This window comes from Orcinus orca, chromosome 2, assembly GCF_937001465.1.
Source record: "Orcinus orca chromosome 2, mOrcOrc1.1, whole genome shotgun sequence".
Taxonomy (NCBI): Eukaryota; Metazoa; Chordata; class Mammalia; order Artiodactyla; family Delphinidae; genus Orcinus; species Orcinus orca.
The window spans coordinates 74,023,227-74,049,818 of NC_064560.1; the positions used below are offsets into that span (position 1 = coordinate 74,023,227).

Sequence of the window (26,592 nt, forward strand, 5' to 3'; positions counted from 1 at the left end):
AGTAAAGGCCAATTACCCAGGTCAAATTGCTGACTCAACCTAGGACGAAGCTTTTATTTTAGTAAACTAATTTCACTAGCAGAGAACATAACCGCACCGAAAATACCTTCTGAACAAAACATGCTTCTCCCCAGGGGAGGGAGCATGAATTATAAATCAGGAATTTGACAAATGAATGGCAGGCACACTGAAATTCTGTGTATGTGACTAATCACTTTGAAAAGCAAGATTATCTTTTTACAGTAAACATAAACATTTTTTTACAACACTGAGAAGGCCTGGAGCCAGGATACCAATATCAATAAAACCAGGGCGTTATGGAGCTTGTGTAAGCGACAGAAAAATAAAAGTGAAACCCTCAACACAATGATAAGCCATTCACGAGCTGCCTGTCAATACTGCTCTTGTTTTCCCAACCCCAGCTGGAGGCCCGGCTGCCCACACATTCCTTCCACGATCAGGTAAGGATTAAAAGACGGTAAAAGGCAGAAACTTGTCTGCATATCTTCAACAGACACATATACACACTTAGATTTTATTGTTCCCTAAAGGAAATGCCTGTTTAAGTCAATTATTCTGTAAATGTGATTTCCTAATTGTTTCTAAGCTGACTGCCTTTACATTCAAAACATATTTAAAAAAATTATCTGTTTATTCTTCTGTCCCTTACACAGGCTCCGTGGTGCCTGGGTTATATCTATATTGGTATCCTGGCCCCAGCTCTCTTCAAGGTTGCAAAAAATGTTTGTTTCTATGCTTGGGTGGGCCCCATCTGCCAAAATGTAGACCAATGTGGGAGGTTATCTCCTTGAGGACATCTATATATTATCTGCATCAATATTCTAAACGCCCAGCACATACTATACACCTAACTGTTTTATTTATGGCTCCAATCTCAGGGTTGTCCTACTTCTGAGTTGTCAACACCACCAGCTCCCCGCCTGCTCGAATGAAGGGCAGGAAGGATGGGGAAGCAAAGGAAGGCAAAGTGCTGAGGATTCGAGTGGTACTTAGAAGACAGCCCCGGGTTCAGGGCTCGGACCACTGCACGTGGGAATCCAAAGATCGGGGTGGAGCGTCATCTCCACTCTCACTAAGCAATAACTCTAGGCAAGGTATTTCTTTGGCTTCTCCCCACCTGGGACAGATGGGGCTGAGGGTGGGGTCTCCAGAACATGGGGGCAGGAAGGGACATTCCCCCCTTTCCAAACTTTGCTGACAAATTGGAAAAAAAAAAAAAAATCATTAGTCCCTTTCATCTCTCAGAGAAAAAACTATGGCCTCTTTTGGGCGGTCCCTCAGTGGCATCAGAACCCAGCACATGGGGGCTTGTCTCTAGCAGTCGAGCCATCTGCAACTGATGCAGGATTTGGTCTTTTCACATATGCTGCCTCCAATCTGTCTGCAACGGATTGCTTTATACCACATCCAGTCTCCCCCAAAGTTCAATATTTACACCAGCCTCGGAGGTTCAGCAAGGGTGGGAATTTATATTCAAGTGGTACTAGGCACCAAACAGATACTCTGAAAACGTTTCCTCTTTGAGGGTTTTAAAAACAGCTTTACTGAGGTATAATTTATCTACCCAAAAAATTCACTCATTTTAAGTGTACAGTTCCAGAAGCTTCAGTAAATTCACACAGGTGTCTAACCATCACCACGATGCATTTTCAGAACATTTCCGTCACGCCAAAGTTCTTCATTCCCGATGGTGGTCAAGCTCCAATTCCATCCCCAGCTCTTCACTGATCTGCTTTCTGCCTCCATAGTTTTGCCTTTTCTACAAAGCACATATTAATGGAATCACAAAATGTGTAGCCTTTTGTGTCTGGCTTTTTTTCACTTAGCCTAATGTTTTTGAGGTTCACTCATGTTGTTACATTATTGTTGGGCAGTAATTGTGCCACATTTTATTTATCCATTTATCTGCTGATGGACATTTGGATTGTTTCCAGTGGGGTATTTTGGTGGTGGTGGGGGTTGGTATCATGAATAACACTGCTATGAGCAATCACATACAAGTCTCGTGTGGACATGTTTTCATTTCTCTTGGGGAGATACCGGGGTAGAGCCTGGAACTGCTGAGTCACATGTCTGAGTGTATATTTTTTGGAAGTCTGGAAGAAGTGTTAAAGTATAGCCATGTTGCAACCTAATCTTAGAGTTGCAAGAAGGCAGAATAAAGCACAAAGTGTTGCAAAGTCAAGTGGTGGGAACATGAGCAGAGATGCCTAACTGCATCCAAGAATTCCAATTCTTATAACCCACCACCTCCATCTACTCTTATTCTTTTCAGGGCAACAATCCTTGGTGACACCAACAAATGTGAAATTTTAATTCATTTATCTGATGTATCACAAAATACGGTTGTTCAAATAAGGGAATTTTTTCAGAGAACAGAAATATTCTCTTTCTTATTCAAGGGCTTAAAAATTAGCCATTTCATAGGAATCTTGTACATGTGTATTCCAAAATCCATTTCTTTCCAAAATAGCACAACCTTGATCTTTTTTTTTTTTTTTTTTTTTTTTTTGCGGTACGCGGGCCTCTCACTATTGTGGCCTCTCCCGTTGCAGAGCACAGGCTCCAGACGCGCAGGCTCAGCAGCCATGGCTCACAGGCCTAGCCGCTCCACGGCATGTGGGATCATCCCAGACCGGGACACGAACCCGTGTCCCGTGCATCGGCAGGTGGACTCTCAACCACTGTACCACCAGGGAAGCCCAACCTTGATCTTCTTAATGTCTAAGGTTATTACTCCAGAAACACATCACCTTACACAGAGTAATGTCCTCAAAGAAGCCTTGGCCATCCGAATTCTTCTGGACAAACTGAAGACTGCCTATGTTGTCCGGCCCCTTTCTCCAGAGACCAGCAGCCCTGCTGTCTGTTCCGATGTGATTTTGCCTATGTCTGTCACCAGCCTGGACATCAAATTCCAGAATCAGCTCACTGTGAGTGAGGACTAAGAGGTCTACTCCAGGTAACGTTCTTGAATTTCATACTCTGGACTTGACTGCGTGGTCTGGGCTACTCAGGAGACATTTGGAGATGGGTCTCAGTTCCAGTTTGGAAAGCTAAGGGTAACACATACAAAGGATCTCTGTACTACAAATTTGTCTGTTCTCCATCAAAACAAAAGGCTACAAAACTTTCTTCCCACTGAACCAAATGGAAGCACTTACTTATATTCTCATTGGTTATGAGAGGTACAAGAAAAATCATACTTTAAGGAACAGTGTGACGAAAATATTTAGGCAAAAAAATCAAAGGGCTTTGGGAATATGCTTCTGAGAAGGAATAAAGGGGTAAAATAGTGGTTTCCAATCTTTGCTGCACATTGAAATTACCTGGGAATCTTTTGAAAAGCAATGGTGCTTGGATCCCACCCCCAAACATTTTGATTGAATTGGGACAGAGTGCAACTTGGGCATCAGGATTTCTTAAAAGCCCCCAGATGATTCTAATGTATAGCAAAGTGTGGGAACCCGTGGGGTAAAAGTCATCTTGGCTTACACCAAAAGCACACTCAAGTGAAATATTCTACTGACACTCTGGTAACTCAAAAGCCCTGAAAAGGTTCCACTGCCTATCCAAATTATAACCTCCATACCTGGGTGCATAACAGCTTACATAATTCTCATACCACCTACCTCTCCAGTATTATTTGCCAAACAGGTCCCAGGATGCCCCAACTCGTTGCCTTTGCTGCTGCCGCCTGTCCTGAAATGCCTTTCTTTACCCTCTGCTTTTTGCTGTTTCTGGAAACCCTCCAAGGCCCATCACAAAGCCACCTCTTCTCAGAAGCCTGTCTGATCTTCTTCTTTTGTTTTTGTTTTTTTCTTTTTTAATGTTTTTTTGATGTGGACCATTTTTAAAGTCTTTATTGAATCTGTTACAATATTGCTTCTGTTTTATGTTTTGGTTTCTTGGCCAGGAGGCATGTGGGATCTTGGCTCCCCGACAAGGGATCGAAGCCGCGCCCCCTGCGTTGGAAGGCAAAGTCTTAACCACTGGACTGCCAGGGAAGTCCCCTGTCTGATCTTCTTAATCAGATACCTGACTCTTTTTCACGCCCATGGCATGTGTCTTTTCTTTCCCTGTAGCACTCTGCAAGTTCTGCTCGGCACTGCTGGCATTTACCTATTTATCATCTACCTTTCTTCTCTTCCTCCCTCTGACTCTTCCCTTTTTTTTCTTTTTTTTTCAGGTTTGAGCAGAAGACTGTCTCTTTTTATAGCTCATTTTGCATTCTTTTAAAAAATTTATTTATTTTTATTGAAGTATAGTTGACGTACAATATTATATAAGTTTCATGTGTACACATAATGATTCACAATTTTTAAAGGTTATATTCCATTTATAGTTATAAAATATCAGCTATGTTCCCTGTGTTGTACAATATATCCTTGTAGCTTATTTATTTTATATGTAATAGTTTGTACCTCTTAATCCCCTACTCCTAAATTGCCCCTCCCTCCTTCCCTCTCCCCACTGGTAATCACTAGTTTGTTCTCTGTATCTGTGTGACTCTTCCCTTCTTACAGGAATGAGGGGAGTAGGCAAAGGGGCTGCACCTAACCCTCTTCCTAAATCTGAGAAATACAGAATTGAGTTGTTGCTACTGGTCACACCTGATACAAAGCCAGTAGGGGTCTTCATCACAAGCAAGGATGACCCATACATTTTTGGTCATGGGTGAGGAAGGCAGCTCAGAGAACACAGCTCCCATCAAGAGAGGCAAGGTTCTCAAGCTCGATCTAAAGAGAGAGCCTCTAAACAATGGCAGGCAGGAATCCAAGGCTAGAAGCCCAGAATCCTCAGAGCTACAAGGGCTACTAACCAGCAGCAGGTTCACCATTGCCCTTCCCTGACATCTAAAGTACTATCAGCAGGGCAGGGGCCTGAAGCTTAGCTGAGCTTGGAAGTGGCCCAAACACCTAAGCAATGACATACATCTATAAGAAGACCCCACTGGGACTTTGGGTTTTACACATGATTCAGGTAATGAGAAATACATCATAAATATTCTTGCAAATAAAAATCACACTTTGGGCTTCCCTGGTGGCGCAGTGGTTGGGAGTCCGCCTGCCGATGCAGGGGACGCGGGTTCGTGCCCCGGTTTGGGACGATCCCACATGCCGCGGAGCGGCTGGGCCCGTGAGCCGTGGCCGCTGGGCCTGCGCGTCCGGAGCCTGTGCTCCGCAATGGGAGAGGCCACAACAGTGAGAGGCCCGCATAACGCAAAAAAAAAAAAGTAAAAAAAAAAAAAAAAAAAATCACACTTTAATTTTCAGCTACACTCAAGTGCCTAATACTTTTAGTTAACACGCAACTGAAAGGTAATCACATCATGTAATAATTCCTAATAAAAATGAATTAAACTCTCCTGTTAGCTTTCCCCTCTATGTATATCACTTGCTCAGCCTGGAAAAAAAAAAAAAGAATGTGTATCCTCAAGCAGCAGGAAAACTTGCAGGTATCAATACGCCAAAGCAAAAGTGCTTACCAACACCAGGGTTTCCAGAAACACAAACCTACTTGGAGGAAAAAAAATAAAAGAACTGTGCTAAAATTCACTTTAAAATTTAATACAACCAACAGTAACACCATCACCTCAAATTGGCAGAGCCTCGGTTTGCCATGTCGGTGACCTGGGACACTTGGGCTGGGCACAGTGGCAGCCTCCTTGGATTTGCCAAAAGAAAGACATTTTTCTAAAGAATCAGTGTTCCCAGCAGGGAGGACAGTGTGCTTTTCAAGGATGGAATGAAGAGCTGCCCTCTCTCTTTAGCTATATCAGATGATGGAATTTTAAGAATTTGAGACTGACCAAGAGTGAGTCTGAGAAAAAGCAGGAAGGCTGTAAGGAAACCCTTATGCGGTAACTTTATCCAGTCGGGGCACATAAATCAGCAAGGACAACCTTTCTCATGACCTTCCCACCTCTTGCTTTCCTAAATTATTTCCCCAAATTCTCTTTAGAAGGAATTAACTCATTAATGGATGTCTCCTTTTATTTCAAAGCATTAGCTTAAAGCCAGGCAAGAGCTGTATTTAAAGGGGGGGGGGGGTCGGTGAAGAGAAGCACGTACGCAAAGGAACACCTGGGCTAAGTGCTGGAGAGAAATTGCGCGTGCAGGAAGCACCCGCTTTTATTCCTCCTCTGGTGAAAGGCCTCCGACTAGTTTAAAACCCTTATCACAAAGCACGTCTCTGCAGAAGGCAAAAATTCTATGAGTAGCACAAATCCTACAAGCTGATCAATAGAAACAATTCTGTGAATCAAGATTTCTTTGTAACAAAATGAACTGTTCATATGCCTCCAAATCTCTGATGTTCTAATACATCTGAAAAGATGGAATGGCTTTTACGTAGTGGACTACAGCACCCTGAGGCAGATAAGGGACCCATAAATGATGATTTCATGGAGAGGTAAGCACTTCAGACCCACTCCCGTGCTTTTGGCAGAAACAGCCCCTACTGCAGCCCCATCTGCTGCTTTGCTGGCCACAGTCAGACACGTAACCCTGGATGGGTCACAACCCAGTCCTGAGGACGGAGAATTGTGACTACACGAGACCCCATGTGAGGAGGTGGGTCCTCACTCAGGGCGCCCGCACTGCTGTCATTTTCACTTCTTCTTTTGAATGAGAAAGGGCTCTTCCCTTAGAAACACAGAACTTCAAAATGCAGGCTGCTTACTCTGTGGTGGGAGAAAGTCAGCTTGTGAAATTTGGAGCACTTACCCCTCTAGTTGCTCCTCTCCTAGGATCTGGCGAAGGTTCTTCAGGAAGGACAAGGAGACCAAGGCATGGGAGTGGCGGATCTTCACGTAGCCCGTCACGACCTCGATGAGTCCCATGAAGTTCTCCAGTTCCGAAGCGATGTTGTCTACGGTAAGGGGGGCCATGTTACTGAGCATTTCACTAAGCGTGAGCGGGGCGGACACACTTGGTTTCTCGCAAACGCGTGTGGAGAGCAATTCAGTGTGGGTCTTGTTTTCATGGTGCCACTGAGGTGCTCGGGCTTCACAGGACCCTTGTCCCTTATCAAAAGTGCGTTTCCCTAAGCTTGGCTTTCAACACCCTCGCCTGGGATGGGGCCCCCAAGGCCAGGGAAGGGGAGTTTCTAGAAGGCTGGGTACTGCAGCTCCCAGGCTGATTAACAGAATGTAATATCATAAACACCAGACTGCCAATTAGCAAATGCGGGCACATATAGGGAACTTCTTTAATATGCTCTGTCAACAGACAGTGCTGCCTCCAAAGTACAAGGGCATGACAAAATAAACAACATTTCCTCGGTCTCATTAGGAACTGCCTTTGCCACATTTCTAGTTCCTAAGATACAGGGATCTATATTTAAAGCTTCCATCTTACTAAGACTGGAAGAAAATGCACCAAAACGTTAACAATGGTTATCGGCAGGTAATTTTAAAAAATTCATTTCTATGCTTCTACGTTTTCTACAATGCACATTCATAACTCTCACACATATAAAATAGTTGGGAACATCGTTGCTAATAGATGTGTAAAAATGACAAGATGTATAAACTGTATTTCCTTTAATTTTGTAGCCTATTTTTTTCTCATAGTAAATAAAAAACATAAACTTCAACTTATGCCAAAATTATAACACATACTATAATGAATTGGGTGTGGTTCAACTAACAGAATTTTACTGTGTATGATTTGTGAAGGCTTACTTAAGAAAAGGTTCTCTTTTGCTTTCAATTGATAAACTTCAAAGAATAAGTGTACTGTCCTCCAGGGTAACACCCTACATTTATGGACAGCTTGATGGTTTTCCAAGAGAAATGAAGGAGAAATTCAAGTTGTAAAGACTAGCGGTTGCCTGCAGTTGATGTTTCAAGGAAAAGATCATGAATTTTAAATGTGGGGTGGGGGACTTCCCTGGTGGTGCAGTGGTTAAGAATCCACCTGCCAATGCAGGGGACATGGATTCAAGCCCTGGTCCGGGAAGATCCCACGTGCCACAGAGCAACTAAGCCCGTGCACCACAACTACTGAGCCTGCACTCTAGAGCCCGTGAGCCACAACTACTGAGGCTGTGTGCCATGACTACTGAAGCCCATGTGCCTAGAGCCCACATTCCACAACAAGAGAAGCCACTGCAATGAGAAAAGCCTGCGCACCACAACAAAGACCCAACGCAGCCAATAAATAAATAAAATTAAAATAAAATTTAAAAAAATCCTCACGGTCAAAATCTGAAAGATTTATTTTAAAAATAAATAAATAAATAAATGTGGGGCAGGACTCATGCCTTCTAGTAAGGCTGAGGAAGGACCTTTCCAATGAGATGTCTAACCAATTTCCTGTGATGGCTATAAACTGGAAGACACATTTCATCATCATGCACAAATATGTACCAATTCCTTCTCAAATTATACTTCTCCATGGATTTAATTTGTGGATTAAATTTTTATCTTGAGGATAGGAATATAAGAAAAAAAGAAGGGTTAGCCATTTAAAGGATATGTTCTAGGGAATGAGGAAAACTTTTTTAAAAATTAAGAAATCTAGTAAGTGCAAAAAGAATAAAACTGCAGAATACCATGAAAGCAAGAAAATTCTAGCTGTGTGGAAACAAAGTTATCTCTGTTGTAGAGGAGTGAAAGGTGTTGTGAAAATCAAGGGCTATCCAAAAATTCAAAAGAACTAAGCAGAAAACTTGTTGCTGCCATCTCTAAACCGTAAGAATAGAGCTCACGTATTGTACAAATAGTATTAAGGAAAAGTAAATGCGCAGAATAAATAGGACATTTTTGCCCCTCAGACTATAAAAAAAAAGAAAAAAACTTCTTCACAAAAGGATTTAGAAAAAAATTCCTTTCAGCCTCAACTCCTTCTTATATTTCTCCTAGCTTACAAAATTATCAGTACCTTCACCAAATGGTTCCAGTGGTGGAGAACTTAAGGCACCGTTACTAGAAGCCCTTGTCAATTACAGATCAGAACTGAAAGTATCACCAAATAAGTCAACAGGAAATGCTTCACACAAATGCAATTACCAGGAACGCCAGCCATCTACTGCAAATAATGGGGATCCTGTAGAGGGTGAGATCGAAGCTTTAAATGCATGATGACATACATATACTTTTATCTCTTTTGGTTCTCAGAAATAAATTTGGAGATTGGCCACTTTTGGACTGAATAAAATTTTAAAATGATATCATTAAACTCTTCCCTTGCTCAGTATCTTCAATATATCCAAGTAACCAAGACTCTGGACTTAAAGCTCTGTGGACTTGGCTCCGGCTAGAGACTGCTGAGTCACACCTTTGATCCATCGGTCTCTTCTGGGGTTTGTACGTGTTGGGATGTGTGTATCCTGCGTAAGATGTGACTTAAGAAAGATGAGGGATGACCCTCTGAAGAAACAAATGCTGTGCCAATGGCTGAAAATCAGACGACCTTTCAATCTGTTTTTTATCTTTAAGGGAAACTCAAAGGAGGGGCATTGAGCATGAGGCTTACGCACCATGTTGTTTTTCTAGGCCCATGTTTTAGTTGTGAGTCATGGATGAGTAGGAAAAGCATCAACAAAAGAAAACCAAGAGATCTGGCCCTCTCTTCCAGGGAGATGGAATACTTACTGCCGCGTCGGATATTAATGAGTAGATTGCCCTTGAAGATGGTGCATCCTTGGAGCATCTGAGCAGAAGTGACAGAATCAATGGTCTTTGTCTTTTTCTCTTCCTCACACACTTTGGGACAAGGGCCTTCGCAAGGGATGCAGTACATGCTGTTGAAAATAAACCAACCCAAAACACAGAGAGCTGAGTCTGTCTTCTTGCATTAAAAAAAATCATAAAGATATGCTTTCATTCTAGGTGTCTTTACAGTCCACATTACAAAAAGCAACTGGTGGAAGCGTTCAAGTGGTCACACTGTTTCTTATCCCCAAGCCTACCCAGGATAAACCACTCAAATTGCAACCAAAAGGAGAAACTGCCTACAAAGGAAAAGCATGCTGCCTGTTTCCAGACAAAACACATGATACACCCTTGAGGCATGTGTGTATCATAGGCTGGGACTGGTGAGCCAGCTGGTCCCATGTGGGAGAAACAGCTTTGCAGAAAGAAAGCACCTGGGGTTCCCAAGAAGAACAGAACTGTTCTCTGATGTTGTGGCCCCTGCTGGCACACCCTGGAGGAGCCACGGGGAGAGTGGACAGGGACAGCAAAGGGACGGCAGAGTCTCTGCCACTAACGGGAATCTAACTCCTGCAGCCAGTGGTCCAGCAAAGTCCAATGAGGGATTCCAAAAGGCATGTGCTATAGCACAGATCCATTATTTTCTTGCTAAAGCACAACTGAAATAATTTCTTGACAGTGTTTGGCAGAAACTTGTAAATTGATCCAAGCGTTGTTTTTGCTGCATACACAATAAAAACAAGGAACTTCCATTACTTTGTAATAAGCTCCTATTTCACATGCAATCTTGAACATGCCACAAACCACCAACAGTCAGGGACCAGTGAGTGACGCTGGCACTTTTCCTGCTTACCTACCCTTATTTAGGAAACAGTGGACAAAACACTAATCCAGCTGCTGAACCACAGAAAGTTCGGTCAATTTCCAAACAAATAAATGATACAACATTATGGGATGTGTGTGTAATAGGACGGTGAATTGGAGAGCCACTATATTTACATGATGGTTCTTGAATGATCGTTCAAACTTCATGAAGTGAAAAACAGCCAAGGAAACAGTGTAAGTTATAGCTCTTAGCATTAAGTACCCCTACCCCGAACCTTACTGCATATTTAAGGCAAAGATGAAGGGTTTTGTTTAAAAGCTTATAGATAAATAAAATTTTCCTACTGTTTTCTTATTTCATATTGGGAGAACAGGAGGCAAGGTTTCCAAAGGAACTGGGCCAACCATAGCAACGGAGGTTTCTCCCTTCTCTAACATCACACTCAACATGCTCACTTCTAGAGTAGGTAGCAGCTTTTCTTCAGTACTCTTTGTTGGTCTTTTATTGCTTCTAATTTACCTACAAACCAGATAATGCCCCACCTCCCTTTTTAAACACTTTTTATTTTGAAATAATTACAGACACACAGAAAGTTGCAAAAATAGTACAGAAAGGTTCTGCGTACCCTTCACCTGGTTCCCCCAATGGCTGCATCTTACATAATGATAAAGCAATATCAACACCAGGAAACTAACACAGGTACAATGCCTGCATATACTTACATGTCATCTTATCACCTGTGTAATCACCATAACCAGCTAGCCCATCACCACAAACACCTCCCTTGTGCTACCCGTACAGTCACCCTGCCCCCACATCTCTAACTCACGGCAACCACTGATCTATTCTCCATCTCTATTACGTTGTTATTTTGAGAATGTTATATAAATGCAATCATATGGTGTGTGACCTTGTGAGACTGGCTTTTTTCACACAGCATAATGTCCTTGAGATCCATCCATGCTGTGTGTGTTTGAATGGTTTGTTTCTTTATATTGTTGATTGATATTCCATGGTGTGATGGATCACGGTTTGCTTAGCCGTTTACCTATTGTGGAGCATCTGTGCTGTTTCCAGTTTTTGGCTGTTACAAATGAAGCTGCTACAAATAACTGTGTACCTGTTTTTGTGGGAACCTAAGTTTTCATTTCTCTGTGGTAAATGTTCAGGAGTGTAACTTCTGGGTTGCAGGTTAAGTGTATGTTTAGTTCCCCCTGACATTTTATTCAAATAGCAATTTCTGAACCAAACACCTTTCTTAAAATGTCTAGGAATCATCCAGCACTTAAAAAAAAATGTTTTTCTAAGAAAGTGCTCTGATTACATGTTGATAGTTTAAGCGTCCTCAAATCCATTCTGGTATACACAGTATTAAAAAATAAATATTTTAAAGTAAGGGTCAAATAGCCCTTAAAGGCTGAGAGGGGGATTTATTAGTTCTTGACGGCATTTTATTTTAAAGTGTAAAAGGGAGATCTGTAGCTTTGAACAGACTGTAAGCACTGGTAGGAAAAATAACAGCTCAATTCTTTGAAAAATGAATTACAGTAGAAGAAACTGTCACAGTGCACAGCACATCCCACTTTGCCCGCTACTCTGGCAGCTGCAGATGACTGAATGCCTCCAGACACCACAGGAAACACACCCGAAAGGCAAAGAAGTTATGACCCAAGGCCATGCACCAGCTGCCTCATCTTGGCCCCCACCCCTGGGGAGGAACTGTGGCTGAGCCTTAACTGGGTTCCAGGCACTGCCCAGGGTACTGGCAAAGCCTTTTTAAGTTCTAGGGCTGCCAATAAAATGTGAGTAAAATGTGGCATACTTATTTTGGGTGGAATATGTATACTCTCCAGTTCACTGGCATCCCTGGCACATTTACCATTTTAAAGTATTTAAAGTAACTTTTACTATAATAACCGTTACAGAAATGATGACAGGTAGAAAGCTCTACACTTCATTTTATGAAATAATGTGAGCTTTACCTTTGATTTGAAGTTAAGCCTATGGAAGGAGCAACATCTCCAAATATTACACCAGAAACAGATTCCCCTTTACCAAGACTTGCTTGATGAGGTTTGCAGAAACAGAAGGCAGCAAACAGAAGGGAAGTTACACGTTATACTCAAAATGAATGTTTCCTTTTCCAATGGTATTTTATATTTGTAGAATAGTTTTATTTTGAAGAACCTCGAAACGTAAGGATCCTCTGGTGCTAATCACGAAGTAGGCATTTAGTCCATTACAACAGAATTACTCTCTCCTAAGAGTTCTCTGCTCTGCTCCAGAGGAGGAAACAGCATCCCCAAATCTCTAGTCTTCTCTTGCTTCCAGGGTTATAGTCCTGCATTTTGTAACAATTCTGGCATTGCTTTTTCAAAAACTTAAAACCAATTCACAGAAGTCCAGTTGGCATGCACGAGAGGGATGCTGTTTGCCGTAAGGAACTTCTTTGCTTCCCAAGAGAAGTCTCAATGTTCAGGAAGCAAAATGAGAGAGACAGAGAAAACTGAGGGAGGGTGAAGGGTTCGTGTGTGTGTAGGAGGTGCTGATGGAACAAACTGCTTGCTCTTAGCGGCAGCTAGTTCAGGCAGGACGGGAGCCAGTGCTAAGAGACTTTGAGGCCTGCTCACTGCCTTAAGGATGCTGGTGGGCTGGCCGTGTCTTCCTTCCCGCACTCCCAAAGCCTTCACTGGTCTAGTGTTGAGTAGCATCGAGGGTGAGAAAACCTCAACCTACAGTCTCCCCCACCGGCCTGCTGCTGAGGGTGGCAGCCCTGCATGTGCACAGGGGGTCAGTGACCTCCGGGGACCTGAGCCCACAAATCAGGTACTTAATTCCAAACGGCCAGGCAGTAGGCTTTCAAACCAAAAAGACTCCCCATTGCTCTTACAGTCATCATAAACTGAAGTTATACCAGCCCTCTGCGGTGGCCCCCCTCCCTTAACCTCCCCAGGGTCCCACCCGGATGGAGCCACTGGCAGCATCAACCTTTCTGCCCCCCGGGCCCCAACACTGACCTCTGGCTGCCGTTGCGGATGAAGCCCGACGGGCACTCCTGCATGCACTCGCCGTCGTGGATCACGAAGCCCTCGGAATCGCTGCTCTCAGCGTTGGGGATGTTGGCGCAGAAGTCACGGTCCACACAACGCCAGCCCTCGAAGCGGTAGGTGTTGGGCGGGCAGCTGGGCACACAGACACCGGCATAGTAGTAGTGGCGGCAGGCCACGCAGGCCGTGTCGTTGTCGGGCGCGCTGCAGCTGCCCAGGCACTCGGGGTGGCAGCACTCGTGGTTCTCCGTGCACGCCCGCTTCCCGCACGTGCTCGGGCACACTGTGGGTGACAGGCAGGGTGTGAGGCTGGCTGAGAGCCAGATCGCTCCACCTGGCACAATCCAACCCATCAACCACAACGCGATCCCCAAATGGAACGTCACTGGGCATTGGACTTGAATCAACAGTATTACATATTGAGAATTTCATTAAGGCAGGGAGCAAATACTCTGCGTTTGGAGTCAGGTGAGCAGGGTTTAATATCTAGCCTCTCCTACTTGACTATGTTTGGTCTTGGAGGAGTCCTTACCATCTTTGACCTTGATCCTCTCTTCTCATCTACAGAATGGGGTAATAATACCCATCTTGAAAGGTTACCTGTGGCATGCGTGACACCGTGGAAGCCCTATGTGGACAATACAGTTTATTATTACCTTAGAAGGCATTATATGTGCTACTTAATCTGCATTTTTGCATATGTTCCTTACTGAAATATCTTGAAAAGCCTTAGTGTGCAGAAATGCTCATTTATTTTTGAAATGGTTAAACTAGGATATGCTAAAGATGATACCATTCAGGCTGACAAAATAGCTTTATAAAAGTTTGTGCATGCCTGTATCATATCAAAGGTCTTACCCCAAATAAGCAATGATATCTCAACCTAATATATCACAGAGAAGTCCCCATGTCTGATGGTAATTCTCAAATATAAGAAAGTGGGTGGGTGGACAGTGTCTCGATCCCAGAGGACCATAGGATATTATAAACTATCTACCCTGACTCCCTCTATGCTAAAGTTAAGTGAAAGCAGTGTCTAAAAACAAGAGATCCACAGTTTTTGTCCGAAATAGATGAGCTGGCATTTATTTCCATAACAATGCTGTAAGGATCACACTCTAGGGGCTGTTCACCTTACTAGCCAGTAAAGTGTAAGTCAACAAAATATGAAATCTGGTTTGCATTATATGCTTCCTACTTTTTCCTTGAGTTGGAAAACAACAGAAAATTATTTAAATATGTATATTATTGACTCTGACATGCATTATTTAGTGAAGATTCTATTGTTTTCTTTATAATAAAAAAAGATGAAAAAATCAGAGATCATAGATAAGAAAATACATAGAATATCTAGTCCGCTTGATCACAATGTCATCTTATCAGTACCTCCATGGAGACCCTCCCAGATCATTTCCTACGCATGTGCATGCACATATAAATATCTATAAAAAAGGATCAAGTCATTCTGAAAGCATTTTTTGGCATAACATACTGTGAATTCCACAATAATTTAACAGCTGCATTGCATGCCATAACACAGTGTATCGTAAGTTATAATCAGTCTCCTACTATTAGACATTTCATTTATTGCCAACATTTTATTAGTACAATGAGCACTCAATCTTCATGAGAATTCTTAATTATTTCAGTAGAATCAATTTCCAGAGTTAGCCTTGCTGGGTCAAACTGTCCTCTGGGAAGTTGGTACCAATTTACACATCCACTAGCTGCATAGAGGAGTACCTTATTTTACTGCCAAGAGGTGCATTTAAAAACAGGTATCAGAACCTGGACATTCAAATGAATACTATCACCTCAGAAGAAACAGACAAATTCTCATGATACTGTCAGGCTTAAAATAATTTTGCAAGTTTCTTATCTGATCATCATTTTTGGCTGAGACAAATAGGTGGCCTTCCATTATTTATTCTTACCTATTTTGGTAATAAAACCTTGATTTTTAATTGGGCATTTGCCACCCAGTTACATATTATATCTCCCAGCCTCTCTTGTAGCTAGAAGTGACCTAAGTTCTAGGCAGTGAGACGCTAGAAAACTTTTGGGGTGGAACTTCCCGGAAGAGTCCTTAAAGCAGAGGGGGTACATCTTTCCTCCTCACTGCTGGCTGGAATGCAGGTGTAATGCCTGAAGCTCAAGCAGCCATCTTGGGCCATGAGGTGACACATAAAGAACAGTGGAGGGTCTTCCCTGGTGGTGCAGTGGTTAAGAATCTGCCTGCCAATGCAGGGGACGCGGGTTCGAGCCCTGGTCCAGGAAGATCCCACATGCCGTGGAGCAACTAAGCCCGTGTGCCACAACTACTGAGCCCGCGAGCCACAACGACTGAGCCCACGTACCACAACTACTGAAGCCCATGCGCCTAGGGCCCATGCTCTGCAACAAGAGAAGCCACCACAATGAGAAGCCCACGCACCACAACAAAGAGTAGCCCCCACTTGCCGCAACTAGAGAAAGCCTGCACGTAGCAATGAAGACCCAAAGCAGCCATAAATAAATAAATAAATAAAACAACTCATTAAAATCTATTAAAAAAAAAAAAAAAAAGAACAGTGGAGCATGATAAAAGGAACTTGGTCCTTCATGACTGTGTAGCCAGTAGGCTAACCCTGGACTGCTTACCTCTAGATTTCTTTACATGAATAAGAAATAAACTTGTGTCTTGTTTAAGCACCTGCTATTTGTTAGATGCAACTGAATGAATCCCAACTAAGTGTCTTCAGAGCCAACGTATAATATAAGCAAAGAAGAAGACTGTTCCTGTTGGTCTATGTCATTTTTGTTTACCAGAACTGCCTCTCAATGACTTCTGTCTGTTTCCACAAACTAATCTACCCAACAGATTACAAGGAGTAAAGATCTCTAGTCACGCCAAAAAGGTACATTGTTGGAGGAGCTCCTAAAATGTTGGGATACATATACAGTCTACCAAGGGGATCATCCTGAAGTTGATAACACCAATTTGAATGTACAAGCTTAGTGTATTTGCAGTAAATGCACGCACACACCACACACACTTTACTCTCAAATCTCACACTTAATCTAATAATCACATAGATTAAATGACTATTTAAGTTCAAATATATCCATTACAGAAGTAACTTCAATGTCCAAGATCTAAAGAAGCAATAAAATTGCAAACCCTTAAGTTCAAGTTTTTAAACTAAAAACAAGAGAACTTAAGTCCGCCTATCCTTCATTTAATCATCCACTTAGCAACTATTTATTGAATGTGCACTGCACCTGTGTGCCAGGCCCTGTTCTTAAGAGATGGACAATACACCAGGTAAGAACAGGAGTGTGTAGTGGTGTACAGCCTGCCCAGGGCACCTGGGTTCCCGGGAAGGCTTCACAGAGGTGTGGAGGCTGGAACTGAAAGCTGAAAGCTGAGGAGGATAAGAATAACACAGATGAAATCACATGTAAATGTGTGTAAAAGCAACTGAGTTTCTGTGGTGGGAGAACTGGGTGCTCGTGAAGATGGCAGGGGTCCCGTAACAGGTGATGCTGGGAGAGAGGAGGGGGGCAGCTCAAAGAAGCATTGTAGGCCTGTCTGAGGGGTTTAGGCTCTTTGATGGATAATGGGCATCACAAAGCTTTTGGGCAGGAGAGCGATGTGGTCTAATTTTCATATTTGAAAGGTCATCTGGCAGCAACACAGAGGGTTATGATGACCAGAGGGGGCAGAGCTAAAAGAAGAGGGATGAAGCCAGAGGAGAAATGTTATGCTGTCCCTACAAAGTTCATGTTATATAATACATCTGTGAGGTTCACATAGTTAAAGTGAAACTAGCTGTAGAAACCATGCTCACGGTGTCACAGCACAAACCTGCCGATTGAGCACACACCCCATTCAGAGCACTGAAGTCCCCGGAGCTGCTCATCAGCCATCAGCCACCACCAGGCTTTGTGTTTGGAGGAAGGAAAATTGATTAAGAATCTTACGATCATCATCAGAGACTAACCGGGGACAATATTTACTTGTAAAACCCTTCTTTCGTTGCTTACAATTTAAATAAAATGCTATATAAAATGACGAGTAGCAGACATCAATATTAAAAAGCTATTAATGTAGTATTAAAAACTAAGAGCATTTAAAAGAATAGAAAAATGCCCCTGTGCACTTGCTTAGATTCAAACATAAATGTTGGGCATTTCCAGTAGAAAGAAAAAAAAAAAAACCTGACAAAGTATCTGTAGATATGTTTTGCATTCCATTCCCCATTCCACTGAAACAGCATCTCTGGGCAGTGGTCCATTGCAAACCGCCCCCCCACCGCCCCCTCCCGAGGTGCATTACTAGAATTGCACCGTCAGTCAGTTCTTGCAACAAGCAGCACACAGGCTAGGGAATTAGGGTTTTGTTTCAGCAATGGGAGCTACTTCAGAAGGAATTTCAGTTAAGCTTAAATTAGGTAAAATCCTATTCTTTAAAGATGGAACAATTCCTCTTAAAGGGATCACAAATCAAGATCACAAATCTTCTACATCACATGATGCAACTGTACACAAACATGTATCAAATGCTTTTGGGGAATAAAAAAAGGGGTGTGATAGGGAGAGGGAGAGAAAGGTGACTATTTGCTGGAGGATAAACCCCAGGGCTGGAAGCCAGTGTTCCCCTGGCTGCAGCACCACCTGAGAGGACTCTGGGAGGGAGGCAGGGGAGCCGGCGGAAGTTCAGGATTAGAGAGTCCTGGAGCCAGCCCCAGAAGCCCGCTGTAAATTTTGCCTCATCTCAATGTATATAAATATTATTAGTGTTCAGGACTATTAAGGGATTTCTTGAAAAGCCCCGGGCAGTGTGTCTCGCCAGCAGACGGATGGCTGCTTCACACGAGTGCCAAAACTTAAAATTTAGTACAGTTACCAAATTTCCAATTACAGAGCTAAGGGAGAAAGGAAGGGAACTTCTTCCCTGGCTTCCATGAATAAGGAGCACACCTAGCATGATGAAAGGCATTTCTACTTTTTAAAAATAAAAGGAAAATGGAAGGTGCTATAAATTAACAAATACACAGCGGGGAAAGCAAATTGATTTTACCCATGAGATCTTTCTATTCATTGGAATTTTTACAATGACCAACAATAACAACAAACGCCTATGTAAACTGTTGGAAAAGCTAACACAGGTCCCACATCTACACTAAAAGGATTCGTTCAGGGTCACAATCCCATAAAAATGAGGCACTGCATTTAAAAGCTCATTTTCTTCATTTTGGGGGACAGCAAAAAAAGTCACATACATCAACCTTTAACTCTCTTCCTCCTTCCCTGAGTCCTTATATTTATTAAATTCTTTCTAGGGATTTTAAAAACCTTTCTTTCTGTACTTGCCAATAAGCCCTTTAACAATCTTTACCTCAGAGAAACTATTTTTAAAAGCATATTTTGGAAGAGAAGATGGAGAACTCATCCTCTTCACAGGGAACAAAAATGGAAAAGGGGCCACTTAGCCATACAACTTCAAAAAACACAAACATTCTATACCAAATAATTTCTTTTTTATTTTTAAACATCTTTATTGGAGTACAATTGCTTTACATTGTTGTGTTAGTTTCTGCTGTATAACAAAGTGAATCAGCTATACGTATACATATATCCCCATATCTCCACCCTCTTGAGTCTCCCTCCCCACCCCCCACCCCTCTAGGTGGTCACAAAGCACCAAGCTGACCTCCCTGTGCTATGTGGCTGCTTCCCACTAGCTATGTATTTTACACATCCCAAATAATTTCTGAAGGATAGAACCAGTTCATGGATGTTGAAATAAGGTCAAGTTTCTGAATCAAAATACAGACTGGTATAGGGTCCTCTCAGGTATTTCCGGGTACCCTAAGGGACACACCACTGTTCCATATAAAAACAGGGTGACTTTCCTAAGAGACAGGCATCACTATGCATTAAGGTGAACTGCTGCTAACTCCAGGAAAGCACACTTTGACTTCCCAAGTACATCAGAGAGACATGTGGTCCAGAGAGATTTTGTGGTTTTCTTGCCCAGCCAGGAGAGAAACTGATTCCATCAGACACTGTGGGGTGTGGGGGAGGAGAGGAGAGGGAAACCCCAGCTGGGTCAACTGAACTCACAGCAGCCCCCCACCCCCCAAGCACAGCCAGAAATCTACCCAAAGCTGTCGGCATTCTCCTCCAGAGAGCACTGAGCCACAGCTAAGGATGAGAAAGGCTCCTTTGACTATTAAATACATCAGCCAGGTCCTAGGCCCAGTTCTGCAGGCTCAGCAGGTGAGACAGCCCAGCCCCTGAGGACGAGCAGTGGGAATATGAGGGGCAAGCAAAGGGCCAGTAAGGAGGGCTTCCCAGGGGAAGGGAGCACCAGAACCCGGCTTGAAAGGCCAGTAGGAGCTAGCAGGTGCATGGGGGTGATGGCAGGGCTGATGGGGAGCGAGGGTCAGAGAACCAGACTCGGCATGACTGCAGGACCCAGGCTTTGGGACCTGGGTGGGTGGGGGAGATTGGGAGGAAAGATGGGTAGACGGAGGCAGAGAGCCACAAGATAGGAGTTTGGCACATTCTTAAGAGAAAAGAGATGCTGTCTGAGGATTTTAAACAGGGAGTCACATGAGTAGATATGCATTTTAGAAGGCTCACTCTGGCTGCTAAGTGGAAAAGAGAATGGAACGATGACCCGCAGGGCCATGGTCGCCATCTCTGCGAGCACCGACAGCGGCCCAGACTAAGGGGGCAGCAGCACAGATGGGTAAAAGCAGGCAGATTAATGTGGTGAATTACGTTTTTTTCCCCCCCCAGCAGGGGTAGAGAGAGATTGGTTCTGTTCGGGATGTGTTGTTTTCTGCACACGTCCAGATGGAAATGCCTGGCATGCGGCTGCATGGATGTAACATCATGGGGCGTGGTCAGCAGACAGATGCAGAGGAGTCCGGGAGGGAGGGACATCTGAGGAGTGCCAACAGGACCCAGGACAGAATCCCCAGGCTACCACCACCCATGGGGGCCCCGCAGCACCCACTAGCGTCCCTGCTCCTTTCATATACCTCCACTCTTTTAAAATAACCCACACAAGTGGATTTCCATATATTCACCTATGAATTCTGGGTCCCATGTTGCTACCCCTCTCTGCCACCCTCCTTGACAAAGTTCAGGTTTAAGTAATGATAATAATATATTTATGGAATTCTTCTTATAAGCCACACAAACATCAGAGCAAGGACTTAAAGAGGAGGTTGGGCCCCACTGCTTTCTCTTTGATCATCAAATCAACCAGTGCTGAAAGAGACCCTCGCCTTCAGGGCTGCTTCTGAAGCCTGCAGGCCCTGCTGCTTTTGGAGCTCCACGCTGGTCCTTTCTGCAAAGAAGGTGGGTGAACCACCTTGGTTGGATGTTCCAGTTGGACAGAAAGGGTATCCCATCTCCAGGAGCCATGATGGACTGCAGAGAGGTCAGGGAAAACCCACCTCAGGCCAGGGAGCCCATGGCCTTTCATCCTGTGAAATAATCTTCGATCTCTCCTGCCTTTTGACCTCATGCACACACATTCCTCCCGACCCATCACTCCAAGCGGAGACACCCATCAAAGGGGCAGACAGGTGAGGAGCAGCAAGGCTTCTCAGGCTCAGGGAGAAGCTACATTTCACCCCAGTGTATTATTCTGTAGTTCTCTAAATACGTCAGCTAGGATGGAAAAGCAAGCTTACACGAAAATGCTTAGATCCATGAAATAAATCGAAAATAAACCTGGCACAACTGTGTGTGAGCTCCACTCACACACATACGTATGAATGTGTATATATATTTATAAAACGTACATATATATAATGAGTAAAGCACAATTTTCTCAAAAAGGAGACAAGAAGAATCTTTCAAGTTTCTTGACATCTTGAGAAACTGCTACTGTAAAACTCCAGAGGACCACTGCCTAGAAATCCCAGGTGGAGTTTCCAACAACTTCAACTGGCTTCTGCCTGGAAAACTATAGCCATTAAGTTGAATTTAGTGGTAACCCTGGTGTCTTAAACATTCAGAAAGGAAAGTTGCATCTGCAACAACATTTCTCTTTTCAAAGTCAAAAGAAACCACCTCCTGTGTAGGAGAAAACATTCTATTAATACCACAGTAGTGGCCAGACTAAGAGACAATGTAATGGTTAGAACCTGAAGATACTTCAGTTTCTCTGTTTGAAGCAGAAAGGGTTAGCGCCAGCAACAGAGTTTGGGGAAGGCACCTGGGGCACACAGAAAGGTCCCAGAACAGAGCTCTCGGTGAGCCTGGAGAGGCTGGTTAGCAAAAGGGGGGCCACGGTTCCTGAACCTATTAATGTAGTGAGCCTGAAAGCGCTCATTTTCTCCCAAGACTAGAGTGTACGGACGAGTTCCTCCTTGTGATCTTTGAAGGTGTTTCCAAGACTCAGTTTTGAGTCAGCTTCCTTCCTAAGAGGAAGGGTCCTGACACAAGAATGTGTCAGCAGATGGACTTTCTGCAATACTGGGTACGGAGAGGGGGCAAGAGTGACATACTTTCCCTCCGCATCACTCGCCTCCCATCACCTGTCTTCTCCAACCTTCACATTCTTTCGAGGGGCTGTGGGGTGGCAGGGACACTTCAGAACTTGCAGGAGCAGAGATCCTCTTGCAAGAAGCTCCCAGGGCCCTTAGATCTGCCCTGGTTCAAATGCAACCAGGACTTCTGCAGCCATGTTCTGCCTTTCGTCGAACCCTGGATCCTCAGAGTTGAAAGGAAGTTAAGAGGTCATCATCCCATGCCTGTCTGAGGTGCTGCTCTTCAAAAACCTAGGTAAGCCTTAAAGCAATGCTGAAGGGAGCTCTTTCTCTTAGAGAAAGTGCTACTGCCGCATGGCACCCATCTTGACCAAGTTCCTCCTTACCCCCACCCAGAATGGTGCTCTCCCCTGGCCTCGTTCAGGTGTCTGATACTCAGGGGAGGTGGATGGTTTCTTGCACATGTCAGACTTCCAACTGCTCAGACTCAAAATTCCAAGACGGTGATCCCTGCCTCCTTCTGAAGGCAATACTCAAGCCACAGCTCATGCAACATATATGAACATCACTGCTCCCTACCTGTCCCCAATCTACCCTAACACTGCAGAAGCAGTCTCCACAGTGTGGAATACGAGGACACTGAGACCAGTGGCGGTCTTCCATGACCAAGGCAGCACACTCAGGGGCTCTCTGTATGACCTTCGAGATAACTCTCACTGTCACACTGAGCTAGCTCATTCAGACCTTCTAATCACCTAACATTCCTGTCCTCCTTTCACAATAACTGCTGGAGTCTCTCCTTGAATGCAATTTGAGTCTAAATACAGGACTCAATCTTATACCTATTGTTTAACTTAATGTTAACAATTATATGGGGTCAGTATCATTATCCTCATTTGTAGATGCCTACATGGAGGCACAGAGATTTAGTAACTGTCCAGGGCTATTAATTGTTCAAGTGAATAACTGTTAAGCTATAAACCTGGGCTTCAAACCCAGCTCTATCTGACTGGGTCACAGGCTCTTCCCCTGCTCTGCTCCATGGTGGCATGATGTTTTAGCCAGGCTCTGCTGCCCAAAAGCAAAGGGCTAGGGAGTTCTTCTCATGCCACTTTTCTCTGTAAGCCTGCATCCATCAGGAAAAAATAACATCCTTTTCTTCTCTCTGAGGTGAACCACTTAGTCTGGAGGAAGGACAAAACTCACAAAACATGCTCTTGAAAAGGGTAAAGCGTCAAGGTGATATTAAGGAGATCGCATGTGCCCACTAAACTTTCTTTATTTATTGAGTTACAGCAAACAGAACCCTCAAGGACATTCTTCCAGCAACGCTGGGCCCTGTCGAGTTTATCAGCAACGGTCACCGCTTAGTTGCAATAGTGAAGCAGCAGCTCGTGTCGTGAAAGACACTTAGGGTGCATTCTGTGGGGCAAAGGCAACTATATATAAGTGACTGTGCTATCAGGAGCCAGAACAGCCAGACCCAGGGAGACTCAATGACCCACAGAACCCTTTTCACCCAAACAAGTCTTACTCATGAGATTAGATAAACCAGAGTTCATTCTCTTCACCAATTCCTATGTCTCAGCAAGACTGCAACCTTGGTCATGAAGGAGAAGAAAAAACAGTTCTGTGCCTTCCCCTTGGTTCGGCACATAAACAAATATAATCTAGGCTCACAGAAATAGCCAAGTTCCAAGTAGATCCCTACTGACTTGTATACAAGGTGCACGAGATAAGCTACGACGTTTGGGAAAACGTTTCATACTGGCTACTAAAGGCATCTGTGAAGATTTCATTAATGAGCAAAAGAAATGATCGCCTACAGAAAGTACCCATTGGGTCACTGAAGTCTCCAGGATCTAATAAGCAGTGCTGGGCAGACTATTGAGAAAACAGAAGAAAAAGAGAAAAGGCACCTAGGAAACCAGGAGGAAAGTTATACAGGACACCATTATTAAATTAAAATGTCAATAGCTAATTAGTAAGAGTAAAGAAAGAGCAGCCATCAATGCAAAGACTCAATGCAGGATTACAATTAACACCAAAAACGAAGTGAAAAGCAGAGGGCAGTCCGGGAAACTTCCTTTGGCTAAGCTGCTGGTTTTGGCTACTGTGGGTGTTGTGATTTTTTTCTTCCTTCACAATTTTTATAGCAGCTTTACTGAGATATAACTCATACACAATTTCACCCATTTAAAGTGTACAAATTGAAGGCTTTTAACATATTCACCAAGTTGTGCGAACATCACCCCAAAGAGAAACTGTTTACCCATTAGCCACTTCCCTCACGCCCCTTCCCCTCTCAGCCCCAGGCAATCAGTAATCTACTTTCTGTCTCTACAGATTTGCCTCTTCTGGACACTTCATACAAATCGAATCATACACAACGTGCCCCTTTATACCTGGCTTCTTTCACTTGGCATAACGTTTTCAAGGTTCATCCATGTTGTGGCATGTGTCAGTACTTCATTCCCCTGTATTTTCTTCCATAAATTTAGACTTTCATGTTCCACAAGTGGCCACATTAGCCCTGAAGTCCTTCTATTCACGTGTAGTGACAAAATCACAGGCACATCAGTCAGAAGTTGATGCAAAGGCCCATTTGGACTCCCAAATCTATTCACGGTCTGGATTTATTTTAAAGGAAGAAAGCCTTGAACCCGTCAAACTGACTAAATTGTGTCATCCTCTGGTACTAGGCAAAAAGAGGAAAAGCCACCTAGTCTGTGGAGGAAGGTTCCCCAAGTCGGTGACCCTCCTACCTGCTATGCCTGATGGAGTATGAAATATTCTTTTTAGAAAATCAAACCACCCTAATGTACTTTAAAATCAATGAGTTTCTTTCTTCTAATCTCATATTCAAAGCCTATACAAAATTTTTAGAAATACAGACTTCTAATGGGAGGAAAATCAAAGAAAGAGGGTGGGGGGCACTCTAGGTGTCCAGGCAGGACCTACCCCTGCTCTGGGAGCTGTGCTCGCTTCTCCACGTAGGAGCACACAGAGTGTCTCTCACACAAAACTCACATCCCCTCCTTCACCTTTTTTTGAGTCTTTCTCAAAAAAGAAGAAGAGAGACATCACCGCACAATGGATGATTCTTCTGAAACTCTTCCCCAGTTCTGTGACCACTGGGCATGAGCACATAAGGACAGCAATCACTTACTACTGGCTGTCAAAGATGCTTAAATGGACAGGGTGGAAAAAATATTCTTTTCACACACTTAAAAATTACTCCAAGTTATTTTAAATTTGGAACTGTTTGTATATTCCTTATAAGTTTATAAAACTCACACTGTCCCTTCATGACTAACTGAAGAGGAATTGAGAGAGTATTCTATATTTATAACTTGTCTGCTTGTTCATGCTCACAGCCCTATTTCCACTCTCTGTTACTGTACACAGAGTTATGAGAGGTATTGTGGGCTCCTAAACTTTGCTGATTTCCAAACAAGGCAGGCCTGTGTCCCGTAGGGACAAATTGGGGGCTGTTTCGTCCAAGTGGAGACCAAGCTCAGAGGGAGAGGCCTCCAGCTTTGTGGTTTTGGCTGCATCTCTTAAAACCGGTGTTAGGGCCCATTTCTGGGCAATTACACGCCTTGCTGGTGTTGACCAGTATCATTGCTACTGATAGTCTGCCTACCACACACGGCCGTGAGGAGCTCCATGCTATATGGCTGTGGCTACACACTTCCCTTCTGCCTATTTATTTTGGTAGATATTGTTAGTCCAAAAGGTGCAATGCTTCAACAACACATGCAAAAGCCCCTTTCCACATACATAAATATTTATGTCAACATAATTTAAATGAATCAAATGAAGGCAGCCACTCGCAGGGAAACTATTATTTAGAAACCAGCAATGTTATGGATAAAATTTTGTCGAAAACAACAGAACCATTTACCAGGAGACAGTGATAAAAGAATGAGCTCTCTACAGTGGCGGATTTTTACAGTATGTGCGGAATCTAGATTTGTACATGCACACCTGTACACGGAGATGAACTGTGGTGCAGCCTCTTCATAAGTGTTGAACAAACTCCTCCAAAGCTGCCTCCTTGGGAGGATACACACCTGGCCAATGACCTCACAATTTTGCAAAGCCCCTTCAGAAACCTCTTTAAAAAAAAAAGCTTCTGGAGACCATAGTACTTTCTTTGCTACAGCCTCTATGGGGGTACACCTTCGTAAAAAGAGGAGAAAATGGCCCCTGATCGCATTTTTTTCTTTCTTTCTTAATGTCAGAAGGGGAAATAGGTATCTCATCTCAGTTCTGTGGCTGCTAGTAAAGTTGGGTCCCTTGGGTCACCTGGATTCCCGCCCCCCGGCTGCCATTTCCCTGCCATTGCAGTACCTCTTGAATGAACTGTCTCTTAATGTCTTTGGTCCATTTTCTTCTTGGGAGCTTAAGTTTTGACCATATATTTAAATTTGTTTGAGCCCTTAAAGATGTCTATGCTTTTTAAACATAGCATTGTGCCTTGCAAAATTTTTTTAGGTGACTAGAGAGAAAAATGCCTGCCCAGCCCTCCCCCACCTC

At 43.6% G+C, this 26,592-nt stretch overlaps 1 protein-coding gene across 5 annotated transcripts in view; it reads right to left on the reverse strand.

Moving 5' to 3' along the window:
- The window catches only part of IGF1R (insulin like growth factor 1 receptor), a 306,920-nt gene that overhangs the window by 52,813 nt on the left and 227,515 nt on the right, over positions 1-26,592 (reverse strand). For all 5 annotated transcript variants that reach the window (XR_007475598.1, XM_004271659.4, XM_033431454.2 and 2 more), the window contains 3 exons: positions 13,526-13,838; positions 9,623-9,771; positions 6,750-6,894 (listed from right to left, as the gene is read on the reverse strand). Coding sequence is in view for 4 of the 5 variants with exons in the window: in XM_004271659.4 (XP_004271707.1) it covers positions 6,750-6,894; positions 9,623-9,771; positions 13,526-13,838 (607 nt within the window). In the remaining variant the exon portion in view is untranslated. The remainder of the gene's footprint in view (positions 1-6,749; positions 6,895-9,622; positions 9,772-13,525; positions 13,839-26,592) is intronic.